The 23247-nt window shown below is 32.7% G+C and overlaps 1 protein-coding gene and 1 long non-coding RNA gene across 2 annotated transcripts in view; one reads left to right on the top strand and one right to left on the bottom strand.

Moving 5' to 3' along the window:
• Positions 1 to 925: 925 nt before the first annotated feature.
• The window catches only part of eag (potassium voltage-gated channel protein ether a go-go), a 179056-nt gene continuing 156734 nt past the window's right edge, over positions 926 to 23247 (bottom strand). The window contains exon 11 of the mRNA XM_074185196.1: positions 926 to 1495. Coding sequence (XP_074041297.1) covers positions 1367 to 1495 — 129 coding nt within the window. The 3' untranslated portion in view covers positions 926 to 1366. The remainder of the gene's footprint in view (positions 1496 to 23247) is intronic.
• LOC141486713 (uncharacterized) lies at positions 6153 to 8275 on the top strand. The gene is made up of 3 exons (XR_012468001.1): positions 6153 to 6871; positions 7182 to 7258; positions 7935 to 8275. It is a non-coding gene; the product is annotated as an uncharacterized lncRNA (long non-coding RNA).

Here is a 23247-nt window from a genome sequence, read left to right as displayed (position 1 = left end):
ATTGTGCTTTATTCTAACTGAATATCTTATCTTGTGCCTTCATACGAATTGTCTAATAAAGCTAATTATCAGTATTATTCTATTTTTTTAATTTCCTTCATTTTTGTCATTATTTCTGTTGTAACTAACTCACCCAAATATTTTGGTGCGGATACTTTTAGTATAATTTTAATATTTCATTCATTTCAATTTCATTTTACCTTCCGTAGATTTCAAACATGTTATCATAATTTATATCCACTTGATTTGCAGAAATGTTTCGAAAATAAAACCATTTATTTTTTATTTACTGAGACTCCGACATCTCATGATTTTGTTGAAACCTTAAGAAAACATGAAAAATACACCAATTTTTAATCAGTTGTAGGACCCTCGACTACGTTGTCTTATAAGGGTTTGCTACTGTAGTTGACTGTACCATTAAAACACTTAACAGGGTATCAAAAGCAAATGGGAGAGGGTGTATATCATCAAAGAGTATCATCTGGGTATCAAAACTATGTTTAGACATTATATCGCGACTTGGCTTTTTGCAATGGAATAACTTGCATTTTTGGAGTAAAACAACAATGCCGGTTCATTCTATCAGTGTCACAAAAAAGGAAAACATATTTATCTCTCTGAAAAATCGAGTTCATTGCTTACATGAAATATAGGAAAACTACTTTGTTTCTTTGGATTCAATGAATACGATTCTCGGTGTTTGAAAAAATGAGTTTAGCGACATTCGTTTGCCATTAGCATTCAGATACATTTCTGGTGATTTAAAGATACAAGGTGATTTTCAGGTAGCTAATAACTACGGAATATGCAAAGATTTGTCTAATTACAATTGTTTCACACATGATGACATACCTGAGTCTCTTCAAATTCGAAAGCGAATCAACAAGAAACATTTTGTACCTAAAGGTGATATGATGCAAACTAGGAATGACCAGTATTCAATCGAAGCTATGATAACAAATGATGTTGACTCATTAACAATCGAGGAAAAGTTGATACCCTTACTTCCCGTCAAGTTCGAAACCTGAATTTTTATTGAAGAACTTTGTTTTCGTGAACCAATGAAATTGATCTATTCAATTGTTCAATAGAAATTTTGAGGTTTTTTTAAATCTTTTTCTAACTAGCCAAGAACAGTTATTTCTTCCAAATGGGGCAGGCACTTATTTTATATCGAAATATCTTTCACAAAACTTACGATATCCACAATAAACATTCAGTGTTCAAGTTGATGGGTAAATCAACAATATTTACAATAAAAGTGCGAATAATTTACATTGTCGTTGAATTAGCTATTTCATCAATGGTCTAATTTTGTTCATCAATCTAACTCGGGATTCAACTCCTGTATGTGTCATTGATGTCAAAGAAACTCCTTTTGTTTCCTTGAGGATGGGGTGTGTATGGGTTCGTCCAACATTTTCGTATTTTCAGTGGGACTCGTTGCTGCGCTGTCTGGGGATGTGATCCTTCCACTCGAAGGGGTTGGAACCTAAAATAATTGATACTGAACGATTTTCCAATATACATATTATTTTTGTATATAATTTTTTACAGTATTTTATTTGTAGTTTCATATCACCCCTGTAATCACAACGTTTCGAAAATAATTTCTTTTTAATTTAATTTGTCTTCATCCAAATAAATTTCAAGTATTATTTCTGCCTTATATTGATACCACTAGCGACATCTCTTAGGTGTGACCATTACTAAAACGTCGTAATGCATTGGTTTCGTATAGTATACACCCTATGTTTAGTTAGCCGTATCTACAAATTCAAAATAGCTGGCAAATTCAAACAGCCTTAAGTTCTGCCCACTAAATGAATTTGGCTATTAAATGCATTTTCAGAAAGACAATGACTTCCTAAATGACAAGAAGAGACATTCACGACCATTCCGTAAATATGATTATACATCAGTTCGTTTTGGTGAAGTGAAACTAGCTCATCTTCTTTTACTGTGCTTTTTCAAAGGAATCCTTTCTGTGTAGTCCTGAATTTGTCTCCAGAGTAAATTTAATTTACTTTTCAAGTGGCTGAATCTATGACGGAGTCGTAAAATTTCAAAAAGATGGAGCAAAGGCGGCCAAATTTCCATAAGCTCTATTTTGAATATCAGAAACGTCATGAAGTCAATGCCAACTGGAGTTACTTCTACACTGGTTGTGCTGTCAATTTATTTGTTCTTTATTTAGCTTTGGTTTTTTGATAACTGAAAAGGAGAGCAATTCACTATATGTTTTGGCTGTAAATTATGATCACATCTTTTGACATAAGAATGAGAAACTGAAAAAGCTTTAGCTGCACTGTTGCATAATAATAATCGTTTGAGAGATTACAGTGGACCTAAATTTCAATAAAACGGAAAAAAATCTTGCATATGCATATGCAAAGAAAAGTATGTAAACTTTTTTCCTAACGAATAAGTGGATTTGATCCTAAGAAACAATAAATTTCTTGTCGATTACAATATTGATAAAATAGAAAACTAAAAGAAGCCTTGGGATCAGGGCTGTCGCCCTGGAGGGGAGCCTCCCCCCCTGCTTTTTCGACTTGGGAAAAAGTTGGGAAATTTTGGGCCGTGAAGATAGAAGAAAATAATAGTAAAAAAGATGAAAAAAAATAAAAAGATAGAAATGAGAGGAAAGAAAGGGAGAAGTGATAAGAAAAGGGAAAGAACCAGGAGAAAGTTGGGATTTCCTAACATGCATAACTTGGAAATCCCATACTTCTGAAATTTTGAGTTGTTTGAAAACTTCAAAGAAGTTCAATTTCTCCCAAGTAAGAGAACAGTCCTGAACATTCCACAAATTTTGAAGTGACAATTTTACAAAATTCCCAACTTTTCGCTGTTTTTTCTTGGGATCAAAATAGCGAAAATGGTTAGTCGAAGAATTACAGACCAAGAAACTCATAAAAACGGTTTTTATAATAGACAAATTGTTGAAATGTGCTCAATAATGATATGAGATTGTTTAGTTGCTAATATAAATAAAAATATATTTTTTACTAGGAGTTTAGTTTTTCGAGCATTGAGTAAATTAATTTGATAAGATCATTTGAAGAGAACTGGTAGGTATTAAATGTAAAAGCATACTATTTTGCATTTGAAGTGAAGTTTTATCAAGTCAATAAAGAGATAAGATAAGTAGAGAGATAAGTATATCTTTAATCGCTAGGATAGATATAGTATTTGTTCCATTTCGAACTGCAAACTTGAAAATAAAGAAAAAACCATAATATACCGCGATGTTCATGAGCTGAATGGTTAATCATTCAATAGTGACTTGCGTAAGGTATCCTGGGATGAAGTCTACAACAGGAATGAATGCAACGACATGCTTTCCTTTTCCTATGGCAATTTGATGGAACTTTTCGATAAACATGCACCTCTCCGAACAAAAATAGTAATCAAACCCCTAGCACCTTGGCTCACATACAATATAAAGGAAACGAAATCAAGTAGAAAAAAGGCATTTAATAAATATAAAACGTTTCGCTCTTTGCTAGACTGGATGTATTACAGAGAACTGAGAAATTACATTACGGGTGCGTCGAAAAAAAAAGCGTAAATTGATAATCATACCTAGACATCGTTCTACCATTTTTACCTGGAGCTTTTCATAGAATGCTCTTCAATTATATAATCAATTACCCAGTGGTTTTAGATTGTACTCTCTCATTAAAAAAAAGGTTGAAGATTTACTAGAAGGAAGCAGGTAAAAACTGAATCCAAATATGACACGTTCTGGCACTGTACTTTCTGACATCACGATATAGAAATGAGTTATATATTTTCACATATTTATGGTATTGTTACGTTTTTCCCCGTGGGTTGACCAATAATTGACTACACTGAATAATCAAACTTATCTTTATTTCACTTTAAATACAACAAACACTTTAACTAAAACTTCAACTATTATTTGAATTTCTATCACCTTACTAGATCACTGTAACGTCTACTTGACTGTTTCGATATCCTCGTGGCTAGCCTTCAAATATCGTAATCGAATGTTGTAGAAATTTCTCCAAAGTTCTGTCGAAGTCGATAGCATTATTCTCGCTGCTTCTCGAGTGGCGGGGAATCATCGTGCATTCGCGCGCTTTTAGCTACCTCACGTTTAGTATATGGTTACCAGTGGCAGCCGGCGTTTTTTTTTTCGGGCATGATTTACAACAGTATATTTAACTTTCTTGGCGTTCCTCCATCTTTTTATTCTAATAGTTTTTTGTTTGCGGTTGAGTTGAAAAACAGTTTTTGATGATACTTAACTCATGGTTATTCTTTTACTAGTTTGTAAGTTTGTTTTGGTTTTTGTAAGTTCGTTTTTGTTCATGAAGATGATAAATGCGGCCGAGTTATTATAATTTCTTTTTTCATGCTGGTCAGGCCCTATCCCCCAAAGCCCCGATACATTCGGAAGGGCGCGTCAGCATTTTCAACCAACGACCACTCCCCACACCGTGGGGTAAGTGATCATTGGGTCCAAGAATCATGTGCCAGTAATGTCGCTTCGGGCAACTAGTACTAGAGTTGTTCAGTTTATTTCAGTAATTTCATTGGGTGGGTCGAGTCGATTGTAGAACCGGGTGATGCAAGAGAAAGAACCACGTTGAGGTAATGATTCAAAAACTGTTGTGGAAAGTTGCTGTTTGAACTAGAGTTTAAATTATGGGTTTCAGAACGTATTTTGTTGTACAGTGTGCGGCATCAAAAATTGAAATACACATTTCTTGAGAAAATAATTCAAAAACAAGTCGATTTTTGACTAAAGGTTACGACTATTATGTGGTAGGATCAGAATCATAAAAATGCAATCAGCATGTGATAAGACTAATGCATCACAAATTATTTCCTTAGACTAATGACCAAAAATATGTCTGTTCGAATGAATTGGGTCATTGGTTAGAGTTCTTATTTAATGTTTTTTCTAAAGTTTTTGTGACGTTCTGCCAAGGACAAATTTTGTCTATCGAGCTGGACAAGAGGAAGACCAATTCAATATGATGTAATGCATTAGGAAGATAAAGGGTAAAAAATCAATATTTTGGAATGTTTACAAATCAATAGATGTTATTCTGGATTACTACTCAAATATATCAATCAAATATATTTGAATTATGCTCCTGTATTGAATATAATGGAATTGGTAATTATTATAGATCTTGAAAGTAGGTGAAATGATGGTTTAGGTAAAAATTGTATAGAATATTCTCCAGTTTAATGAGTTGTTTCTAGAAATGTGAATAGTTCAGGTAATGAATTTATCATGAAGAAATCTGTCTAATAGTCATAATGATTCAAATTATTATAAAAGCACGACACAGAATTAGTTCAAATAATATTGTGACGCCCAAATATGTTATTGTATAGCGAATCACGTGTCGCGGTTTTGTAAATTTTCAAGTGGAAATCTTACATTGAAGTGTGTTTTTTGAATACGTGATGATGATATTATTTTCACATATTTCTCTCTTTTTGCTTGAAGCCGGGCTTCAAATACATTATCTTTTGCACTCGTTTTCATTCCTTCATAGGTGTAGTAGGTATATAATAATAATAATAATAATAATAAGAATAATAAGAGTGCTATATTACCATCTACGGCACTCTTACGGTATTGACGAGACACCGGTGTTGCCCTACGCTGCGGGGGATATTGAATCCGTTGTGGGGAACGAGAAGTGCCGAATTTATTGGAACTATTCGTTCCCCACCCTCAGGCTCATACAAGCTAATAAGCCTGATGTAGTCCTTCTCGACCACCAGACCAAAACGATATTTGTCGTGGAGTTTTCAGCTCCTGGCGAGACGAATATCGTCAGAAAAGAGGAGGAAAAACGGATAAAATATCGAGATTTTCTCTTCGAACTCCGCAGACTCTATCCATATCACTCTGTCAAGATGGTCGTTCTGATTGTTGGAGTCCTTTGTGGAATGATGTCTTCTCTACTCTCGAATCTAAAAATCATACCGGCTTGCCGCACTAAGGCAGAAATCTTAGCCGCACAGATGCAGAAGGCTGTCATTCTTGGCTCACTGCGTTTGCTCAGGGCACATGATTCTCGGACCCAATGATCACTCACCCCACGGTGTGGGGAGTGGTCATTGGTTGATTATGCTGAACACAGAACATCGCGAAAGCAGAGCTTGTATTCGATGAAACTGCCAAAATTTTCGATTAAAAAATATACGTATTTTATGAAATAAACTATAGCAACAAACAAAAAAGAAATACAGAAGAAATAATCTAGACAGTAAATAAAACTTTTGTATGTAGTAGTTAATAAAAATAATAATAAACAAAAAGAACTACAAACCATTGCAAACAACAGGATTTGCCAATACAAAAAAAAAGAACAACATACTATGTTACTAGGACGTCAGGCTCTTAGTAACAAATTAATTTGATGTCGTTCGTCCAAAACGAATTTTTTAATTGATTTTTTAAATTTTTTAAAATGTTCTGCCTGTCGAATGGACTCCGAAAGTATATTATAGGCTCGACTAGCTGAATGCAAATGACTTCGATGACCAATTGTTTTGAGTGTCAGTTCTGTTTTGATAAATTTTTTTACTTTATTTCTAGTGTTATGTACGTGGTCTATATAATCGTGACGTTTATGTTTATATTGAAAATACACTAACTGTATGTAGTACAACTGACTAATATCAAATATTTTAGCCTCTTGATAAAGAAGGTTTGTAGGATACAACATGTCTCTTTTAAATATTATTTTTAGGAATCTTTTTTGTAGAGTCTCAAGTTTGGACAAATGACAGTTTGCGGCTCCACCCCATCCCAATATTCCGTAATTTAGCCTAGATGCAACCAGAGAGTAATATACAATCTTTATCACAGGTAAGTCTAAGTATCGGGTCAGAAATTTTATTTTATATAGCATAGGCCTTAATGTTTTAATTACATTTTGTATATGTATATTCCATTTCATAGTATCGTCAATTGTTATACCTAAATATTTTATATATCTAACTCTATTTATTTCTATTATTTTATTGTTGACATGTAACTGTACAACATTAAAATCTGGTAAACCATTTTCATAACAACTAAATGGAACAAAGCACGTTTTTGAGTAATTAACAGTTAATAAATTATAATCAAACCAGTCTATAATGTGAATAAAATCTTGATTAATTTTTCGTTGTAGGTCAGCCCATGACTCACTCTGATAAAAAAACAGCCGTGTCATCTGCAAAACTAATAATGGAACCTTCAGTATTTAAGGTAAGTAAATGATTAATATGAATGGTGAAAAGAGTAGGCCCTAGAACCGTACCTTGCGGCACACCATATGTTATTAAATTTTCTTCACTTAATTTATCATTTATTTTGACTTTTTGCTTTCTTCCAGCTAAATAGCTTACCATCAAATTATAAACACTGCCCCTGAAACCTAAATCCTGTAAAGTTTCCAACATCCTATTATGAGACACTGTGTCAAATGCCTTTGCAACATCCAAGAAAATGCATAACGATTTTTTGTTTGTATCTAGTGATTTATAAATTTTGCTTGTCAGAAAAGAGATTGCATCTTGTGTTGACCTATCTTCCCTGAACCCAAATTGATGTTCTGATATTAAATTGTATTTATTTAAGTATTTTGTTATACGAATTTTCAAAATTTTTTCAAATATTTTAGCAAAGTTAGAAATCAGGGAGATAGGTCTATAATTGGAAACATCAGTTTCACTTCCTTTTTTATGTAATGGGACTACAATTGATAATTTAAAACAAGAAGGGTATACACCTTTATAAATAATATTGTTTATTAAATAACACAGTGGTGTTGCAATCTCATTTGCAATTTCCTTCAAACATTCTGCGGTAATTTCGTCGTAACCCGGTGATTTTTTGTTTTTTAAAGATTTTATGGTGTTAATAACTTCTTCTTCTGTTGCAGGTTCCAAGAAAATTGAATGGGGTAGTGATTTGTAAGAATGTTTACAATTTGAAGTCCGCGGTATTTTACTAGCAAGTTCTGGTCCTACATTGGAAAAATAGTTATTGAATTCCGTAGCTATTTCAAAAGAATCAATGATAGAGTTTCCTTGAACATTATGTATTTCTGTTATACTGTTATTTGTTTCTGTTTTGCCTGTGAGTTCATTTACAGTGTTCCACAGAATTTTTGAATTATGTTTAGATGCATCAATTTTATTTTGGTAGTAGTTACGTTTGGCTGTTCTGATCAGTGTTGTCAAATTGTTTTTATAATTAATAAATTCATGTTTTTTAAATAAATCATTTGGGTTTTTCTTATGTTCTTTATAAAGTGTGTCTTTCTTGTTTATAGATTTTACCAGTCCATTTGTAATCCACTGTTTTCGATGTTTGTTTTTGGCATTTATTTTAATTTTTTGAGTATTAGTATCTATATTTGTTTTCACTACTTTCATAAGAGTTTCAGCTAATTTATTTGTATCTTGAATATCATAGAATGTAGTCCAGTCATAATGCTTTAAAGAATGTTTTAAGTTATTATAATTTATAGTTTTCGTATACAAACTTTGAATTTGCTGTCCCGAATAGTCTTTCCCAATGCCACCCTGTTGCAAATGTAGAATTGTCGATGAATGATCAGTGAGTGCAGACTTATAAATACAGGGGGCACACAAATTATTGGATAATTCATAATTTTTACTTCTTACAAAAATATGATCTAGGCAAGTTCCTGAAGCATCTCTTGTTATTCCATTTATTGTTGAAACAAAATCAAATTCATAAAGTATGTTCAAATAGTCAGACACCAACTGATCATCCTCATCTAATATGTTAATGTTAATGTCACCCAAAATGAAATGATAATCAGTAAGAAATTTTGATGCCACTAAATACCGCCCAAGACTATCTAAAAACTCTCTAATATCAGTAGATGGTGGTCTATAAATTGACGTAAGAATAATTTTTTCATTATTTACAGTTACATTTGTTTCAATGACTTTAAGTTGGTTAATGTTTATGATATTGGTATGGTACTTTAAATTATCACGTATGTATATTATCACGCCATCATTTTTGTTTATATCACCTTCATTATATATTAAACTATACCCATTTAATTTAAAAATACCTGTATTTTGAACCTTAAACGTTTCAGTTAAAACTATTACATCAAATTTATTTTCGAACTGTTCTAATATAATCTCTAGCTCATCCATATTCTTTGCAATGCTTCGTATATTGTGGTTAAACACCTTGAATGAATTTTTGCAATTTTTTTTTGTTAAAATATCCTCATATTCTACAATATTATATACAGTATAAGTATCTAAAGTTTTAATTCTAACATCCCTAATATACTGATCCATCCCCAATTCTCTCTATTTCTTTACTGTCCTTTAAGATTAATTGATTGTCCTAATTAGGAAATATATATATATATATATATATATATATATATATATATATATATATTTATATATATATATATATATATATATATATATATATATATATATATATATATATATATATATTTATATATATATATATATATATATATATATATATATATATATACCGGGTGTCCCACATTTTATGTGACAGGCAATATCTGGTTTGTTGAAGGAGATACACAAAAATGTTTCATACAAAAGTTTTAGGAGTTCATGAGAGCTATATTTTGATATAATTTTTAAATATACAGGGTGTTTGGTGTAGGTGCTACAGACCAAAATTCCATTTTTTAAAATAGAACGCCCTGTATATCATTACATATTCAGATGCTACGTTAAATTCTGATATCATTTCATGTTTGGTTTTTGAAATTCGGTTACGGCGTTGTTGAGTTATTGCTTAAAATGTAAAGTCTTGAGAACGACTATTATTTTTTAAAATATCTCATACAATTATTCTCTCTGCATCAGATCTCATGAAAATTAGTCAAAATTTTGGGTGTTCGAAGTAATGGTTTCAATTTTGAGTTGTGGAATTCAGTCAGGAATCATTTTGAATATGAAACAATTGCGAAATTGAAAGAGGTGTATTCGAAAACATATCTTTAATTAATAACAATGTAAATAATATAACTTGATAAATCATTTCATAAGAATGGTAGGTACCTAGAAATAAGTCATAAAAATTGTTCAAAGTGATGCCCATTAGATATTATACAGGCTTCGAAACGTCGAATCACTTCTCTCGTACAAGTCGCTCTTATAATATCAGGCGTAATATCACTGCACGCTAGTCGAATTTTCATTTTCAGATCATCCACATTCAAAGGGGGAGTAGTGAAAACAATATCTTTTAAATAACCCCATAGGAAAAAATCAAGCGATGATAAATCTGGGGAACGAGCCGGCCACCGAATTGGACCCTTATTACCAATCCATCTATTTGGGTACGTTCTATCCAGATATTCAGTAACAACCTGTGAATTGTGAGGAGGAGCACCATCTTGTTGCCACCAAATTCCTTGTCGTTCTGCTATGAGAATATCTTCCATCAACTGGATCAAATCATTTTCTAGAAAATGTAAATATCGCAATCCATTGAGATTTTCATTGAAAAAGTAAGGTCCTATGATGCGGCCATTGAACAATCCACACCATACATTAATACCCCAAGTAGTTTGAAAATTACTTTCGCGGACCCAGTGGGGATTTTCTTGAGACCAATAGTGACTGTTATGTCGATTCACAACTCCATTATTGTGGAATTGCGATTCATCGCTCCACAAAATTTGACTGAATATGTTAGGACTTTCATGTAATATTACCTGAATACAATATGAATTCAAGTCGTCGTTCGAAGTCCGTGGGTTTCAAACCTTGTACCAACTGAATTTTGAATGGGTGGTATTTATTTTCTTTCAGAATTCTCTGTACATTAGATTTACTCACACCGACTTCTTCTGCAAGAGTACGGATAGAAACATGTGGATGAATAATAATATAAGCCAAAACATTGATCTCTAAATCTTCAGTTCTAACAGATCTCGTATGATGACGATGCTTTATAGTAGAAGGAAATGACCCAGTTCGCAATTTTTCTACAACTCTCGAAAAAGTCATTCGTGACGGAATGGGTCTGTCTGGAAAACGTTCTTGGTATAGACGTTGTGCTTGACGGCAGTTTTTCTGACATTCCCCAAAAATTAATAACATATCAATGCAATCACTTGGACTAAACGCGAAAGGCATACTGGAGTTTTCCCACAAAGAACACAGTTACTGTTTTGCAAAGAATCACTGAATCGAACTGACAAGTAGATACAATTCAACAACATTTGTTACTATGGCATCAACAAGCATAAGCTACTTGATGAAATTGTGCAATATAAAGCAATTCACCCTCAAGTTAGTCACATTCTCAAGAATTTCAATATTATATTCAACTGATATCGATATCGTATCGTAGAGGTGAGAATAATGGTTTGTATTCAGTAGTAGTCTAGTTCACTTTAATAAAAGATATAGACTGGATTCGTGTACGAGTAAATAAGTTTTTTTGAAACTTTATATTTAAGGAAAAGTGCAATAACTCAACAACGCCGTAACCGAATTTCAAAAACCAAACCTGAAATGATATCAGAATTTAACGTAGCATCTGAATATGTAATGATATACAGGGCGTTCTATTTTAAAAAATGGAATTTTGGTCTGTAGCACCTACACCAAACACCCTGTATATTTAAAAATTATATCAAAATATAGCTTTCATGAACTCCTAAAACTTTTGTATGAAACATTTTTGTGTATCTCCTTCAACAAACCAGATATTGCCTGTCACATAAAATGTGGGACACCCGGTATATAAATTATGCTAAAAATAATGAAATAATGAGAAATATATAAACAATTTTCAGGTCGCTGCTCTGGCTCAACATAACTTTCTTACATCTTCTTCACTCTGAATAAGGATTTTTTTGCCATTTATCCATGAGTAAATTCTTCCCTCTATGGTCCACGTATTCTTTTTTCCAAGTTTTTCTTTAGCAAACACCATTAAATCGTATTTGCTTCTTGTCAATTCTTCGGTTATGACTACATTTGAACCTTTTAATTTGTTTTTATTGAAGTAGACGGAATTCCGCTGCTTCAAACTATCAAATACAACAATAACAGGATCCTTATTTCTATTTTTTCTACTATTTATCTGATAGCAAGAGTTTATTTGTACATCAGGCACTCCGATCTTCATAGCAATTAAATTTTGAATATTGTCTTTCAATCCATTTACATTTTCGTTCTTAATACCATAGAACCTTAATTTGAAGTTATTGGTTTTCTGTTCCAATTCTTCAACTTTTAGGGACAAATCTTCGTATTCCCCTTGTATAGTCCTAATTTTATTTGAATGTTCATTTATTTGCAAGGATAAATCCTCAACTTTTTGTAATAATTTTTGTGACAGTTTATCAGCTAATGTTTCGGATATATCCTCAACGAATTTCTTGTTTTGAAGCATTTCTTGCAACACTTCTTTCGATATGTCTTTAACCAATCTTTTTATCTCTTCTCTTTGTCTTTCAGTAAAAACCATTTTCGATATTTTTATATGAAGATTTGTTTGATTCAATTCAATTGATGCAAGAAATTAATAAAAGAACAAAACTTACAGTTTCGGCAAAAAACTATGTAAAAGTATTTCTTTATAATAAACACTCCACTATCGGCTCTTTTTTTAAACTATTTGTTTTTATCACTAAAAATTAAAAAATAGCCATAGCTGCAAAAATAGCGTCTACACTCGACGAAAACTCATGGCATAATATACAATAATAATAATAATAATCTTCATTTGAAATAAAAATCCTAATATACACAAATTTTAATAACAACTATTACATAATTATTTGATTGTATGAATGAACATCTGCTGTTACTAAATACAATAGTTTGTGAAACAATAATACATATACAAGATGAAGGTTATTTTTCATTGATGTAGGTACCCCAGAAGATTGCATTTGAGTGAACTCAGTGTTGCACTATCCTTGATATGAATGGGTAGTAATCTTTCTTTATTTTTTTAAACTGTTGACAACTTGATTCCTGAAATTTTAGCACTTTACCCACCATCTGTTTCAGATCTTCAGAAGTACATCTCTTTAAAGTTTTATACGCTCTTTCTCTGCTTTTTGTTAAACTTGATATTTCCCAATCATAACATGGAAGCTAAGATGAGTTCATGAAAGACTTTGAAGGTGAAATTCTTTCAACATTCAATGTTAGATTATCAATTATATTGGAATAAATTACCTAAACGTCCATAGTATTAAGTAACCAATTACAATCATGAGATTGATATTTAACTTGTCTAATTTCTCTTCACTCAAATTTTTATATTTTCTGGTACTCTTAGTTCTTACAATATTATTGTTACCTATTGACACTGAAATAATAGAATGGTTAGTCATTTTAGGCTCGTGCACTTGATATTTCACATTATCTTGATTACACAGCACATATTCAATTAACAATGACCTTATATTAGTGATACGAGTTCATTTATTTATTCAATACATTCAGCAGACACAAAAGTCCATTTACAGGTGCATACAATTAGAAATATGATAATTATACATATAGTAAGATCAATTTTGAATGAAACGAAGAAACTCTTTTTTTGAATTGTTTGAACGTTATATCTACGCTGGGAACATTATTAACACTTCTGAATATAGTAGTTATTGGAGAATGAAAATAATGCAGTGTATTGGAAACCGGAATATGAAATGTGCTGCAGAATCTAAGATGAAATACGCGGTACACTGAATAGCATTTGAGACAATAGAGGCGAGCTATCTATCTGTTCATGTATTATTTTATATGCAAAACACATATCCCGGATTTGCCTGGATTTTTTTAGTGATATCATTTGGAACTTGTCCAACAATAAGTCATAGCTACAACCCCCCTCGGGATAAGCACCATGTTGTTTGAAATATGCATATTTAAAACATTTTTTTAACATTTTCTAAACTAGATATATGTTTCATGTGGGACGGATTCCAAACGACACTTCAGTACTCTAATTTATTCCTTATCAGTGTTAAGTAAACTGTTTTCAAAGAATGAGAGGTCTTAAATTTCTTGCAGTTGCATATCAGGAAACTCAGACTTCTCATTGGAGTTGATATTACATTCTGAAAATGATTTGAAAACGTGAGTTTTTTATCAAACAAAACCCCCATATCGTTTGATTCCGTACTTCGCGTTAAACTTTCACCATCTAGTACTTAGTTTAATGTTACCGGTAATATTTTACGTGTGAATGTCATTATTTTATATTTATTTGTGTTTAAGTACAATTTATCACTAATACACCAATTAGTCAAAGAATTTATGTTCTCCTGTAATGTGAAATAATAATAATAATAATAATAATAATAATGATAAGACGTTTATTAATCCGAATTCACAATAACATGACCAGTATAATAATACATATATTTTGTGATATACAGATTAATTGGCCTATTGTCAGCTTTCTGATACGAGATCAGGTGCTGTTGAGGCCCAGAGGGAAAATGCATATACTGAGACTAAGATTGAGATTATTATATTTCGAACATTATGAAAACTGTCAGGTGAGTACTAAATATCTTAATATTGAGATAACTTCTTTTTTACCGTTCTTTTGAATGACGCCATCGATTTTGTGAAGTTAGTAATCCGAAATTTATTCAGGAGATTTGCCGTGCAGTATGTGAAGGAACGTTTGAATATCTCTTTCTTATGGGAGGGTATAGTTATAATTCCTCTTCTACGAATATTTACATTATGAACATGGCTTCTAAAGATAATTTTTTTGTGTAAATAAGGAGGTTTTTCGTATTTTAAGATTTTATAGAAGAAAAAGGTTGTATGAAGTAGTCTTCGATTATACATATTCATCCAACTTATTTCCTTCATTTTATGCGACACTCTCTGTCTTCGCCTTATACCAAATATCAACCTTACACAAGAATTTTGTAATTTCTGAATGCGTTTGGAATCTCTATTATCTAAACACGGCCCATACATGCTATCACAGAAGTTCATGTGTGAGAGAACAATTGAATCACATAGTTCTTTCTTTGTGCTTTGATTTAGAAATTTTCTCTGGGGGTAGATCATTTTCAAATTAGCATAGCCAATTCTTAACTTTGACGTGACATGCTCCGTGAATTTGAGTTTATTGTCAATTATCAAACCCAGATTTCTAGCGGATGTTCTGAAAGAAATAATCTCATTAGCTATACTAATGTTCAAAGATGCCTGCAATTCTTCTCTGATTCTATCATTACAAGAAAGTAGAGCCATGGATTTTTTTGATTGATTTTCAATAAATCTTCATTTGATATTTCAAAAAGTTTTTGCAGATCATAGTTGAGGGAATATTCTGCTGCTGCAGTATCTGAAGGGTTGAAGGAAAAGTATAGCTGCGTGTCGTCTGCATATAGATGATACTTGCAAAAAGTTAATAACTTTACGAACTGTGCAGTATAAATCGCATAAAATAAAGGACCCAAAATGCTTCCTTGAGGTACACCAGTGGTGACAGCAATCGCCGTCGATGTCTCATTTTTATACACTACTCGCTGTAATCTGTTCGTTAGGAATGATTTTATCAAATCGCAAGCTCGCACAGAAAAGCCGATATGATTTAGAATTGCAAATAGAATTCTATGATTCAACATATCGAACGCTTTTGTGTAATCCAGGAGTACCAGGATCGTTGCCTTACTTTCGTCCATTCCACTCAGAACATCATCTGACACATCAGTCAATGCAGAGCTACAGCTGTAACCTGGCCGAAAACCTGATTGTTTCGCTGGTAAATAATTTATCGAGTTGATAAATGGTACTATTTGAGACTCAATGGCTCTTTCGAGCACTTTCGAAAGAACAGGTAGAATCGAAATTGAACGTAAGTGTGAAAACTCTGATGGTGAACTTATTTTTGGCAGAGGATTGACGAGAGCTCCCTTCCATAACTGTGGAAAATAGGAGTTTTTTATACAAGAGTTAATTATATACGTTATATGTGGCACAATAAAGGGGCAACATAGTATTATTAGAGTAATATTAAGGTTATCACACCCAAATGCTTTAGACTTAATACCTTTCAAAGTTTGAAAAACAAATTCTTCATTCACCTCCACGAATGTAAAAAAATGTCGTAATTTTTCAGCAGTATATTCATCTAGTAAACTAGTGCTTGGCTGGCGAGAGTTTTAACATGAGTCAACAAATTACCGATTGAGTGCCTCAACGTTCTGTAGTTTTTCTGGTAATGAAGCATTGTTTTTGTTTTTAATGTTTAGTTTTTTTAGTTCTTGCAATTTTTTTTTGATTGAGTTTTTTGAATTTATAGTTCAGATACGCTTTTTTTTCGGCCTTATAGCAGCAGTGACAAAATTTCTCATAGTTTTGTAATGTTCCCTATGTTCCACCATTTTTGTTAACCGATAACGATTGAGTGATTCATTCCTTAATTTTTGCATTCTGCATATATTATCTGTAATCCATGGACTATATGGTTTTTTTTTGCTTTTTACGTATCGAACAGGTGCATGATGGTTGGAAAGTTGCAGTAAGTTATCTGTTAAAAAAATAATTTTCTGTTCTATGTTTTCAATCGAGTACAAAATGTCCCATGCTATGTTTTCGAGGTCCCTCTGAAAACAGAGCATATCTATGTTACCTAGAGACCTAAAACTGAATGAATAATTATAACAGGCTTTCAGTTCTACATTCATGGAACAGTAAACGAGCATGTGATCAGATGTATCAAGATCCCGAACGCCAGAATCAGAAACATCTTAAGAACTGGTGAAAATCAAATCAATCAATGTTGAAGAATTTTTACCGTGTGAGATCTCCTTAACTGAAGTAACTTTTTACTTGCTTCATCTTGGATTTTACGATATATTTTCATGCCATCTGCAAATAGCAATTTATAAGAAGTGATATCATGGGCAATGTCATTAATTGATAGTATGAATAATAACGGTCCAAGATTAGACCCTTGTGGGACACCCGAACTCGCTACAAAGCAGGAGAATTTTATACCATCACATTCAACATTACTACTTCGGTCGGATAAATATGATTTCAGGAGCAGCTGTGACAAATCTGTTTGGCCACGTCGATAGATATACTTTAGAAGAATATATTCTGAAATTTTCATCGACAAACTATTTTTGATAAGTCAGAAATTTGACTTTTATGAGTAATTCAGTTCCGAATATACGGAACTTTTTCTTTCGCACCGAAAGAACGTATGGTACGCAAATATGTTCTGGCACGTCGATGAATATACTTTCAAAGAATACATTCTAAAATTTTCATCGACAAACTATTTTTGATAAGTGAGAAATTTTACATTTTTGAGTTATTCAGTTCCGAATATATGGAACTATTTTTTTTCACACCCAAGGAACGTATGGTACACAAATCTGTTTCAGCACGTCGATAGATATACTTTAGAAGAATATATTCTGAAATTTTCATCGACAAACTATTTTTGATAAGTCAGAAATTTGACTTTTATGAGTAATTCAGTTCCGAATATACGGAACTTTTTCTTTCGCACCGAAAGAACGTATGGTACGCAAATATGTTCTGGCACGTCGATGAATATACTTTCAAAGAATACATTCTAAAATTTTCATCGACAAACTATTTTTGATAAGTGAGAAATTTTACATTTTTGAGTTATTCAGTTCCGAATATATGGAACTATTTTTTTTCACACCCAAGGAACGTATGGTACACAAATCTGTTTCAGCACGTCGATAGATATACTTTAGAAGAATATATTCTGAAATTTTCATCGACAAACTATTTTTGATAAGTGAGAAATTTGACTTTCATGAGTAATTCAGTTCCGAATATACGGAACTTTTTTGTTTGCACCGAAGGAACGTATGGTACGCAAATCTCTTTCAGCACGTCGATAGATATACTTTAGAAGAATATATTCTGAAATTTTCATCGACAAACTATTTTTGATAAGTGAGAAATTTGACTTTTTTTTGAATAATTCAGTTCCGAATATATGGAACTATTTTTTTTCGCACCCAAGAAACGAATAGTCGCAAATCTGTTTCAGCACGTCGATAGATATACTTCCGCTGAATTAATTCTGAAATTTTCGTCAACAAACTAATTTTGATCAGTGAGAAATTTGATATTTTGTGGATGAGTCTTTCCTGAGCATTCGGTATTGTTTAACGCAGGATATTTCAAATGACATACTTTTTACAAGTCAGAAAATTTTTACCGAGAAACTATTTTTCCAGTTCTCATTCGCTACATGTTTCGGTACAAATGAATTTTTCCTGAATAATATTTTACTCTTATTTCACATTTTTTTCGGTATTACTGCTTGTATACGGACAGTTGGCTGATATAATAAGTTTATGTAGAATGCTGACTCATTTATTCGACATGTTTCGATAATATATCGTGTTTTTAAAATGATAACATCAAAATACAGGTAAAATTATCAATATTTGCAATCTGGCAACACTGTTCGCAAATCTCATTCTAAACCCTGTTCGATTGTCCTTCGTCATAAACTGTGGATGAAAAGTTTTGGGTAACTTCACACTAATTTGTATGGGGCCCTGCTATAGGCTAATGCTTCTTCAGAGTAACTATCTCGGGACGAGAACCCGGCTTATATATTGGCAAAGACCGTGCTAGATTTCTCTAATTATTTCGGTAGTGGCCTAGACTGTTCGCGGCGACTTGTCGAGATCATTCCTTTCGCGATGAGTAATATGTTTGTCCTATGAGATAACGGTCAGGGCCGGCTTCAGATTCATTACAATATGTAATCTCTAGCGGCACCGAAATGCTACTTATTAATGATTTAATTGTCTTTGCTGGAATTCCACATGATAAATTATTTTCTGGTGTTTTAGTAGCGTCAATAATTTGTTGAACTGTAATTGTTGTTAAGCTCAAGTACGGATGATTTATCTGATTTGGCAGGTACGTATCATAGTTGACGTCAAAGTCATCTTGACTGTATACACCACTGAAGTGTGTTGCAAATGCATTCACCAAAGAGTGTGCTGATCTATGTGTTTGATTATTATAAGCCATTTGACCCGGAATGCGAGACTTATTTTTTTTGAATTTATGTAATTCCAAAAGTCGCGTGGATTATTCTTCACTGTTTCTTCAGATCTACTAATATATAACCTATAATCAGTTGTTATTGTTGTTATAGGTATTTCGTTTTTTAAACATTTTCAAATACTTGGTGATTATCTGTTTACTTAAATCTGTGCTATACCAAATTGGGTACGAATTTGATCTTCATTTTGCAAGTGGCGTACATTCGAAACATCTTTTGAACAATGTCATCGAAAGTTTCACACACAGAGTCTACATCATTGTGATTGGATAAACGTTGAGTCCAATTAATTTCATACAGTAACCGAGAAGACTTTTGTACTTTTCATGTCATACCTTATAACAGTTGATTGAAATTTTTTGCAGCTTACAGCATCCTTGGACAGCTCCATCAGAAGTCCTGGGTGATGGGGATCAGTCGGTACTGATGGATCTTCATTATGTTGCACGACACATGTAGATTCGGTTGAACATATCACTAAATCCAATAGCCTGCCATTGATGTTTTTGATTTGATTGAATTACGTAGTACTAAATCACCAAAGTCTCATCATCCAAAGTCTAATCTGGCAAATTGCCAGATTAGATTCGTTTGGTTACCTTTGTCGTAGAATTCTTGTAGTACAGAAATATTAAAATCCCCAATAATAAAGAAGATGTTCTCTTCAATACAGTTTTCCACGAGTCCAAAGAATTCATTGTAATCTTCAAGTGTTGTTTTTGAAGGACGACTGGGCGCTATCTGGGATAAAAATTAAATAGAAAGGGGGGGTCTTATAACACATCTTTTTGAAGCTCCTGACAGATGCTTCACAACCTTAGAATATAATGTCAATATCTTGAACTACTTCAAAATGGCGGAACTTTCAATAATTGCCTGAATACATTGACATTTAACTACATAATATGAGGTATTGAGCTTGAGGTCAGTTCAGAAGATGCTCTAAATGGTTGCCTTGAACTTTTTGATATATGAACTGCCTATCCGATATCTCTACAAATATTTATTATTCTCTGCCGTATATCCAATACTGAAGCAGGTTCAGTTTCGTACACGTTTTACTTCAAAGAGCCTCATAAAAAAGTCCAAACGTGTCAAATCTGGCGAGCGGGCTGGCCATTCTGCACGACTTCGACGACCAATCCATCGACCGGGATAAGTAGTATCCAAATCGTTTCTTACTTGTCTGGAGTAATGTGGTGCTGCTACATTGTGTTCATTGAAATTCCGTTCGGTCCCGTGAAAGTTACGCGTCGCACCGTAAATAAAAATCGCTTTAATTATTTCTTTCATGGACAAAAATTGACCATTTTAGAGATTATTGACGTGGTATCTTTCTACCTTTTTACCTTTCTTGTAGATGAAGATATTGACTTCATATTGTAGGATTGTGAAGTAATCGTCAGAAGCTTCAAAATGGTATGTCACAAGACTCCCCTTTCCATTAAATTTTTTTTCCCAGATGATGTCCAGTCGCCATATTGAAAGTTTCATTTGTTAATTTCACTTCAAAATTTCACTACTCCAAATTTCAATATTTTGAGTTGACCCGTTCAAAAAATAAAAGGAGACAGGGACATAAAAGAAATGCACTTTATATTTGTTCCATATTTTCCGTTGATACTTTGAAGATATATTGTATCAATAGGACAAGTGAGTTCATATATTTCTGATTTGAATAATATATTTTTCACAGCTACTAATACAACTCCACCTCGTGTTTTACGGTCTTTGCGGTAAGTTACAAAAAATCTGGAAATAATTCTCCGTTGTTCACTCCATCATGTAACCAGCTCTCTAAAATTACAATTATATTCTGGTCACTTCTTAGAACGTTTCTGTAAAATAAATGTGTTTTTGCGGTCAAACCTCTACAATTCTGGTAAGAAATTGAGGTACAGTTTTCTTGGGAGGACCTACTGGATGAGTAAATTAGTTTTTTTGTTTTAAATGGAAATCCATTTCTGTATTTTATAATTAATTCATTTTCACCAGACTCATGTCTCTCTTTCAGTTCATGGCGCAATCGTGTCAAATGCTTCCTTTGCATGACTGTCTGATCTGGTTTGATGTATATATCTTTGAACCGGTCAATAGCTTGTATCTTTTTATTGTTTCTAATGAGTTATGGGTGGTTCGAACTATCAGGCATAATTATTTTTATGGGTCGTTTTTCTCCAGTAGAGGGTGGATTTTTGTCCCAGTCATTTCATAATACGGAACAATAACATAATTATATTATTTTCACGTTGTTTAATTTCTGTTAATTCAGATGTTATTTGCATTGGATTTTGGAACGCCACTGACGAATCATTGACTTTGACCTCAGTAAATTTATCTTATCATTGAGGTTTTTCACTACTTTTTCGTGTTCTTTCTCCATATTATAAATATTGGATTTCAGCACGTCCAATTTTTTCTCAAATGTGGCCAGTTTTTGTTTTACACTTTTTGTGATTTCATTCGACACATTACACAACACAACAAAAAAATGTTTGTTTGAAGGTGATTGACAATGTTTCGTGATGAATTTCACTTGTTCGGACTTCCATTGTCTACTATATAAAATGATTTGAAATCCCTGAAACAAGTAAAAAAGAATAATTAAAAAAGAATAGTTGAAAATAACAATTATATTAAGCAACAATGACGTCAGCACCCGAAGACGATTGTAGATACCAACAATCGAAACGTCGTGAACTAACGTGACTTGGAATCTCTACACTTTTTTATTTTTTTATTATTTTCTTTTTGCATTCCTTTAATTTTTTTATTCAATTATTTTATTTATACTTGTAGGTTATTTCACTATCATTTCATTTCAGGTTTATTGTTGCTTAATATAATTGTTATTTTCAACTATTCTTTTTTAATTATTCTTTTTACTTGTTTCAGGGATTTCAAATCATTTTATATAGTAGACAATGGAAGTCCGAACTAGTGAAATTCACAACAAAAAAATATTTTTTGAATGTTTCCTACACTAAATTAGTCAATTTCTACTAATTTTGGGGTGATAAAAACGAAAATAACAATGAAAAATTTTTATTAGCTCTGGTTTTTGAGATACACAGTACTTAATCTTAAAGAGTAGTTATACTATACGTGAAAAGTGAAAGTACATAAAACAATATTGTTATGTTTCTTTTAGAATATTTTAAGTACAAAATTAATAAAAAAACATTATTCTTAGTGTTTTGACAAATAAAAGAAGTTTGTACCACCAAATTTCAATTAAGTCCATCCGATTCATTGTAAGATCGCTGTTGTTTAGCTTTTATAAAACACTTCTGGAGCATCCCTACACACAGACCAGCAGTAGTCTGCAAGCATTGCTTCATTTCAATGGCCCTGATATCTCTGTTCCATTAAGGCAATGTCTTGATGGAATCTTTCTCCATGTTCGTCACTCACAGCTCCACAGTTTTGTGGGAAGAAATTAAGATGAGAGTGAAGAAAATGAATTTTTAAGGACATGTTGCATCCAAGTTGGTGGTAAGCTTGAAGAAGCTCTTTAACCAATGCTGTGAAGTTATCATCTCTTTTGTTACCTGAAAACCCATGTACAACCCCCTTAAAGGCTTCCCAGGCTCTTTTTTCATTTCCTGTTAAAATCATGTCAAAAGCAGGATCATTTACGATTTCACGGATTTGAGGCCCAATAAAGATGCCTTCCTTGACTTTAGCATCACTCAACCTGGGAAACTTTGCTCTCAAGTACTCAAAAGCTTGTCCTTCCTGGTCCATGGCCTTCACAAAGTTTTTCATTTGTCCCAACTTAATATGTAATGGGGGAAGGAGAACATCCTTAGGATCTACAAGAGGCTCGTAAACTACATTTTTCTCATTAGGGTTTAGGTCTCGTGTAGGCCAGTTCATTTTTTTATAGTGAGATTTTCTATCCCGACTGTCCCACAGACACAAAAAACAACAGTACTTGGTGAACCCTAATTGCATTCCTAGGAGTATAGCAATGACTTTTAGATCACCACAGATGTGCCACTTGTGTTGTTCATATTTGATTGATTGAAGAAGTGTTTTCATATTTATATACGTTTCCTTCATGTGAACTGCATGACCTATAGGAATAGAGGGTAGCTGATTTCCATTATGCAGAAGTACAGCTTTTAAGC

The sequence above is a fragment of the Leptinotarsa decemlineata genome, unplaced genomic scaffold, assembly GCF_025532065.1.
Source record: "Leptinotarsa decemlineata unplaced genomic scaffold, Ldec_3_MD MMD2_tig00026369_RagTag_RagTag, whole genome shotgun sequence".
Taxonomy (NCBI): domain Eukaryota; kingdom Metazoa; phylum Arthropoda; class Insecta; order Coleoptera; family Chrysomelidae; genus Leptinotarsa; species Leptinotarsa decemlineata.
The sequence above is the reverse complement of the archived record's forward strand: the minus strand, read 5'-3'. Positions and strand labels throughout refer to the sequence as shown.